Here is an 8,043-nt window from a genome sequence, read left to right on the forward strand (position 1 = left end):
CCGAGTAGCTGGGACTACAGGAGCCCGCCGCCACGCCCGGCTAGTTTTTTGTATTTTGTAGTAGAGACGGGGTTTCACCGGGTTAGCCAGGATGGTCTTGATCTCCTGACATCGTGATCCACCCGTCTCAGCCTCCCAAAGTGCTGGGATTACAGGCTTGAGCCACCACGCCCGGCCCAGCCAGCTTCTTTAATGGAGCCAGCCTGTTGCGTGTTTCTTCTCTAATAGAGTCACAGCCTGCCTTTTTGTTCTCACTGTTGCCAAATTCAAATGTTTTCACATGATAGTAGTCTAGGCTGATTTGGATCTCGAAGTAATTATTCCTAGAGACCAAAGATCCTAGTAGCAAAGGAATTATAAGCCCTGACGAAATACCACCCTGCCACGCTCACTCTTTGTTAAAAGAGAAGTAAATTTTCTCTGGTGAAGAATTTACCAGAATACTCTCACATGCACATGACGATTGAAGTGGCGCTTTCGTTTCTGCTGTTATTGCTGAGGCTGCTGTTTAGATCAAGGTGAGGTCAAGGGGTAGAGGGTTGCAGCTGGGCAGAGGACCTGAAGAGTTGCCAGTCTGACCACCAATCTGACTTTGAATCTCATTTTAAGGGCGAAAAGAAAACATGATTTTTTAAACTAGAATCTTTTATCTTAGTGCAATGTGCAGCCTCCCCTGTGTTCCAATTTGAAATGTGCAGGTCCTTCAGGAGAGTGGATTGAAGAACTGACCGAGAAGCCCCAGCACGTGAGTGTCCACGTTTTAAGCTCAACCACTGCCTTGATGTCCTGGACATCTTCCCAAGAGAACTACAACAGCACCATTGTGTCTGTGGTGTCGCTGACCTGCCAGAAACAAAAGGAAAGCCAGAGGCTTGAAAAACAGTACTGCACTCAGGTAAAGGAGAGAAAATGAGGATGGGCTCGCCAGTCCCACCTAAGCACAGCCTTACAGGGCAATGCCAAGGAGGCAATTGCAGGAAGCCATGCTGAGGTCTGCTGGGATGGGTGTGTTGTATGAGTGTTCCCAAGAGCCAGAGGGGCCAGAAATGAGTGGGAATGGCTTTTCCATGGCACTGTCATCTCCCTTTCTCTTCATAGGAAGGTCATGTTCCTTTCTCTTTCATTCCTTATTCAAAAGAATTTGCTGAGCACCTATGATGTGCCAGGTACTAAGATAGATGTTAGAAATTTTTAAACATCCTGCTCTTGCAGAGCTTATAATCTAGTGAGAACGATAGATAAGTGAACCTATAATGACTGCACTGTATAGAATAAGGCCTCAGCTTAAAATGAATGATGAGAGTCCAGAGGAGTTCACAGAAGAAGGAGCTGAGCATGAGTAACATGGATGAAGGGGAAAGAGGATTTGGAAACTGGCTGGAGAAAACATCGCAGAGGAGACAACCAAGCAGAGGGTTGGAGGGTTTTTTGTTTGTTTGTTTGTTTTACTTTTTTCCATTCCTTTAATTTTCATTTTTACTGTAAAAGTAACATATTCTTGTTAAAAAAAAAAAAAAACTTAAAAATGTAAAGAATATAAAGTAGGCTGGGCACGGTGGCTCATGCCTGTAATCCCAGCACTTCAGGAGGCCAAGGCGGGTGGATCACCTGAGGTCAGGAGTTCAAGACCAGCCTGGCCAACATGGTGAAACCTCGTCTCCACTAAAAATACAAAAATTAGCCAGGCGTGGTGGCACGTGCCTGTAATCCCAGCTGCTAGGGGAAGCTGAGGCAGGAGAATTGCTTGAACCTGGGAGGTGGGGGTTGCAGTGAGCTGAGATATCGCCACTGCACTCCAGCCTGGGCGACAAAGCAAGACTCGGTCTCAAAAATAAATAAATAAATAATATAAAGTAAAAAAACTACCCCCTCAGCAGTCACAACTAAAAAGAGCTTTGAAGAATATATAGGAGTCAGCTGTGCACAGAGGCGAGCGAGGGGCAGGCAGAGACAGTGTGCAACTCAGTAGTCCTGCGAGTGGTTAGCAGAAGGAATGCACATGCCAGACCAATCCTTAGTAAAACCGTGCGACTGGAGCCGAGTGGACCTTGCTCTCAGATGCCCTGAGAACCTGGGGCCCAGTCCTATTTTTCTAAATTCTGGCCTTATGTTTTTACATGGTCAAATTTGGTGGTTCTTGGTGTCTTACAAACATATTTTCTTCCCTAAAGGCAAAAGGAAAAAAATAGTTAGCAATTCATGTGGAGTACATTGGAAATGTAATGTGCAGAAAAGATGTTTGCTGTATGAGAGCTATTTGTAACGTTTCCATTCCTCCCAGGAAAATTAAGCATTTAATGAAATTCAAACAATGATAAATTGTAAATTGATAAGATGAATTCAGGAATCGTGTTCTTTGAAGCACTAGAAAGCCATAGAATGCTGAGATAAGCCCTTACTTGAGAATGAGGCGTCCCTTGAGTTGAATTAAATTAAGGAATAAATATGCTAAACCGATTAACTAGTAATCACAGTTCATTGTGTAACTTATTAGCTTCCTTTCCTGAGCATACCCAAGATGACTGACTCATTACATTGACAGAAAAATGTGTTTTCCCCTACAGACCTTGACCTAGAACTCAACTGCTTCAAGGTAGATTTCTCCCCTTGCCCTACCTAATGTACACATTATATATCTTTCACATAAGATTACAAAGGTTAAAGGAAGAGATAGATATTGTAAATTATCAATGAGCCAGAAAAGACCAGTCCAAATGTACTTTTACAATATCTTCTCAAAATGCAAATAGGAAAACAGAACATGAAATGTCCTATTCAGCATTATAAGCAAGAAGACTAATATTTAAAGGGGAGAACAGAAATGAGACCACCATGCTAGGCATCATCTCAATTACCACAAGAACTTTTTGAGATTTGTATAATATCATACCACTATAGTCCATTATGCCACTAAATAAATGTGTAGAAAAGCACCAATGGAAAGATCACATAAAGTGGAAATAAGACCATCTCAGACTCAAAGGAACCTACACTATCATCTAGTTCAACCCTATTATTTAAGAGTCTATCATACACAGGTGAAGTGGCTCACGCCTGTAATCCCAGCACTTTGGGAAGCTAAGGTGGGCAGATCACTTGAGCTCAGAAGTTCAAGACAACCCGGGCAAAAAAAAAAAAACCCGGTCCCAAACAAAAAAAAAAAAAATGTCTACCATATACTTATTTCGACTACTATGCTCTCTAGTACATTTTTCTCCTTATTCCTTTAGTTGAGGAGGAATAGAATAGAACTGGTATCCAATTGGAAAAACATTGGACTCAACTAAATTCTCAGGAATGAGGATTAAGACAGTCAGGAAAAATATTAGGATGCTAAATGAGTGGAAATTAAGGGGGAGTGGAGTGTGGAATGATTTTGTAGAAAATAAAACACATTACTTAACATGCAGAATGCAGAGGCATTCCACTTTTCCTCCTCCAACACACACCCAAGGAGGTCCAGGCTAAATAAAAAGGCATGGAGAAACATATAAGTGTACATATAGGTTAGCAGCTCAGTAAATATTCAGAAATTGGGGAGGATGGAAACTAGTGTTTATAACTTATTACCAAGTCAGGTAATCTGTAATCCAATTACCCTTTTGTCATTTTTTAAATAATATGATGTATGTGCCCATAGCTACTTCTTATTCTTGTTTGTTTGTTTCTTTGTGTGTTTTTTATGAGACAGAGTCTCGCTCTGTTGCCAGTCTAGAGTGTGGAGTGCAAAGTCACGATCTTGGCTCACTGCAAGCTCCGCCTCCTGGGTTCAAGCGATTCTCCTGCCTCAGCCTCCCGATTAGCTGGGACTACAGGTGCGCGCCACCATGCCTAGCTAATTTTTGTATTTTTAGTTGAGACGGGGTTTCACCATGTTGACCAGGATGTTCTCAATCTCTTGACCTCATGATCCGCCCACCTCAGCCTTCCAAAGTGATGGGATTACAGGTGTGAGCCACCGTGCCCGGTTATAATGGCATATTTAAACAGCTAGGATTCCAGATAGTCATTTGAATAGTTAGAATCAACTATTACCTAAAATATTATCAAAAGAAAGGAACCTTAACATCACCCTGAAACAATCTATACTCCTTATGTCCTTTATTACTCTAAACATTCTAAATAGGCAAAATGGGTGATTAATGAGCTAGGTCAGCATTTACACTTACAGTCAGATGTCTACAATGTGTTAAGTTTAAATGGAGCAATTTTTTTGTTTTTTTGGGGGTTTTTTTGAGATGGAGTCTGGCTCTGTCACCCAGGCTCGAGTGTAGCAGCGTAATCTCGGTTCACTGCAACCTCCACCTCCCAGTTGCAAGCGATTCTCTTGCCTCAGCCTCCCAAGGAGCTGGAACTACAGAAGTGAGCCACCACGCCTCGCTAATTTTTGTGTTTTTAGTACAGTCGGGGTTTCACCGTGTTGGCCAGGCTGGTCTCGAATTCCCAACCTCAGGTGATCTACCAGCCTCGGCCTCCCAAAGTGCTGGGATTATAGGCGTGAGCCACTGCACCCAGCCTGGAGCAGTGTTGATAATGTAACACATTATGTGGTTCAATAGCATATTATTTATGTATATATGTTAGAAGAAGGCCTAGAAGAATGCACATCAAAATGTCAGGATTTGTGGGAGGAGAACAAACAAGACTTCCAATTTACTTCATTTGTTCTTTTATTGGGTGAGCAATTTTTACAATAAGCATATATGTTTTATCATATAAAGTATATGTTAAACAAATAAAATAATACTGCTTAGTTGTGGATAATATGCATCTTCTTATCATAGTTTGTCTCTTTAGAAAATTCTCTATCAGGCTGGGCATGGCAGTTCATGCCTGTAATCCCAGCACTTTGGGAGGTCAAGACAGGAGAGGCGCTTGAGACCAGGAGTTTGAGACCAGCTTGGCCAACATAATGAAACCCTGTCTCTACTAGAAACACAAAAATAAGCTGAGCATGATGGCGCACACCTGTAATTCCAGCTACTTGGGTAGCTGAAGCACAGGAATCGCTTGAACCCAGGAGGCAGAGGTTGCAGTAAGCCAAGATTGTGCCACTGCACTCCAGCTTGGGCAGCAGAGTGACAGAGCAAGACTCTGTCTCAAAAAGAAAGAAAAGAGAAGAAAGAAAGAGAGAAAGAGAGGAAGAAAGGAAACAAAGAAAGAAAAAGAGAGAAAGAAAGAAAGAAAGAAAGAAAGAAAGAAAGAAAGAAAGAAAGAAAGAAAGAAAGAAAGAAGGAAGGAAAGAAAGAGAGAAGAAAGAAAAGAAAAGAAAGAGAGAGAAAGACGAAAGGAGGAAGGGAGGGAGGGAGATAGGGAGGGAGGCGAAGGAAGGAAGGAAGGAAGGAAGGAAGGAAGGAAGGAAAATTCTCTATCAGATGAAGAGATCTAGTTGACTAAATCTGCCTATATGGCTTCCAGCAGAATTAAAAATCTAAAAGTTGTGCAAGAAACCCTGATATGAAAGAGTATAAATAGGAAAGAAAGAATGAAAATGCCAATTTATTAATTCAGTGTAATCTTATTTTGTTCAAGCCAGTGGAAGGTAAATTTTGGTATATGGCTCCTTTTACTTACATGTAGAGCAAGTTGTACCAATTCAGATTACATAATTTCTACTGTGTATAATCAGTTTCCAGTGTGGAAAGGTTTAAAATTCATATCATATCACCAGTTCTATATGAATCCTTAAAATCTTAAAATGAGGCTCCAAAAAACACCTTACAGCATAGAGAAGCTGTAAACAACATTGTTCTCCGTTGATTCATGTTCCTTCTTGGAGCAATTCCACAATTTTATGTATCCTAGAGGTCAAAAAGTTAATAAGATGAATAAAGGTTAGTATTTATTGATACTCGGTTTAAACATTCTCAAACTCTATGAGGTATATAATTTTATTACCTATATTTTAGCAACGAAGTAACCAAGGCAAGAATTTTCAATAAATTATAAAGCATAAATAAACCCCCATGCTAATAATGAGCAGAGTCAGGATTTGATTCCAGGTAGTCCGAAAAAAAAACCTGTGTTCTTTCCACCAAGCAATACTGTCTTAAATATTAGAGACACTGAAGGCCAAAGCAGCACCTTAACCTTTTAGTTGAATTATCAATTATTGTGCGTGCCAACATTCAACTTTAATAAATGCATTTTATTCATGTATATGTTCTCACTGTTTTTCTATATATGGTATTTGTTATGTATCCAAATTTTTTTTAAAAGAGCAGGGCTAGGTGTGGTGGCTCACGCCTGTAATCCTAGCACTCTAGGAGGCCCAGGTGGGCAGATCACCTCATGTCAAGAGTTCAAGACCAGCCTGGCCGACATGGTGAAACCCTGTCTCCACCAAAAATACAAAAATTAGCTGGGCGTGGTAGTGCGCAACTGTAATCACAGCTACTCAGGAGCCTGAGTCAGGAGAATCTCTTGAACCTGGGAGGTGGAGGTTGCAGTGAGCCGAGATCGCACCACTTCACTCCAGCCTGGGCGACAGAGCAACACTCCGTCTCAAGAAAAAAAAAAAAAAAAAAGAACAGTAAAGAAAGTCTCATCTAAATGAGAAGTGTTCTCTACAGTATTATTTTAGGGGGCTACAACAGCCTGGCAGGGTGCTTACCAGGACATCTCGATGCTTAGCACAGTGACCTGCCCATAGTGTAGATTACAGATCCCAGCACTAGGCTTCCAGTCCCAACACTGCATCTAAATATATGACCTTGGCCATTCTCTGGCTTTACTACATTTATTAAATGAGCACTTTGGACTAGGTCATCTCTAAGGTCATTTCCATTTCTTTTTTTTTTTTTTTTTTTTTGAGAGAGCTTGTTTCACTCTGTTTCCCAGGCTGGAGTGCAGTGGCACAATCTTGGCTCACTGCAACCTCCGCCTCCTGGGTTCAAGCAATTCTCCTACCCCAGTCTCCTGAGTAGCTGAGATTACAGGCACCCGTCACCATGCCCAGCTAATTTTCTTTGTATTTTAGTAGAGACAGGGTTTCACCATGTTCGTCAGGCTGGTCTTGAACTCCTGACTTCAAATGATCCGCCTGCCTTGGCCTCCCAAAGTGCTGGGATTACACGCATGAGTCACTGTGCCCGGCGGTCATTTCCATTTCTATAATTAGATATTATATGCTTCTAAGTGACAAGAGACTAAAGACATTTCTGTACTGATATTTGCATGTAATCAGCTGACACTACAATTTAGAATGTCAAACTATCCTCATGGTATTGCTGATTTGATTATGGTTAGAGGCTGATGTGTCTCTAGTGTGCATAGTTACAATTGACATTGATGGGTATAAAGCAGTTCACAGGGCTTAGAATAGAAAAAATTTGAATCTTCTAGGTTCCCTTCAAAGTTCACATAAACTATAAATCATCCTAATTTTGGAATCTGACAGCTTCAGTAAAGTCTTCTGGATTTCAAAGTCATCTGTGATTCCAAAAAGAGTCTCTGAATATTATTTCAGCCTCTGTGTAACATTCTGAAAGCCCAGCTCTAAATACATCTTATCGGGTGTTTGCTTTAAAGGTGAACTCAAGCAAACCTGTTATTGAAAATCTGGTTCCTGGTGCCCAGTACCAGGTGGTAATATACCTAAGGAAAGGCCCTTTGATTGGACCACCTTCAGATCCTGTGACATTTGCTATTGGTAAGTTGCTGGCCAAAAGAAGAATGAGTGATCTATATATTAGGGTACTAACTGGAGGGGTGCAATATGCAAGCTCAAATCATTATCGTCGTATTTGGAAAGCCTATCTTAGTTCATCCAATATGCTACCGTCAGAGTAATACACAGCTAGAATTGTATACTTGGAAAACATTCTTAATATTTATTACTTGTGGAAAAACTCAGAGCCAAACATACTTTAGTTTTCAATGATTACACAACAAGAGTAAAGCTGTGTGCCGTGGCACACACCTAAAGTTCCAGCTACTTGGGAGGCTGAGGTGGGAGAACTGCTTGAGCCCAGAAGTTGTTTGTTGTTGTTGTTGTTGTTTTTGAGACAAAGTCTCGCTATGTCACCCAGGTTGGAATGCAGT

General features: G+C 41.1%; 1 protein-coding gene across 2 annotated transcripts in view; it reads left to right on the forward strand.

Moving 5' to 3' along the window:
• Nucleotides 1–8,043, forward strand: part of PTPRO (protein tyrosine phosphatase, receptor type, O) — a 283,195-nt gene that overhangs the window by 178,256 nt on the left and 96,896 nt on the right. For both annotated transcript variants that reach the window (XM_011990820.1, XM_011990821.1), the window contains exons 7-8: nucleotides 699–895; nucleotides 7,531–7,651. In XM_011990820.1, coding sequence (XP_011846210.1) covers nucleotides 699–895; nucleotides 7,531–7,651 — 318 coding nt within the window. The remainder of the gene's footprint in view (nucleotides 1–698; nucleotides 896–7,530; nucleotides 7,652–8,043) is intronic.

Source organism: Mandrillus leucophaeus, unplaced genomic scaffold, assembly GCF_000951045.1.
Source record: "Mandrillus leucophaeus isolate KB7577 unplaced genomic scaffold, Mleu.le_1.0 Scaffold383, whole genome shotgun sequence".
Taxonomy (NCBI): domain Eukaryota; kingdom Metazoa; phylum Chordata; class Mammalia; order Primates; family Cercopithecidae; genus Mandrillus; species Mandrillus leucophaeus.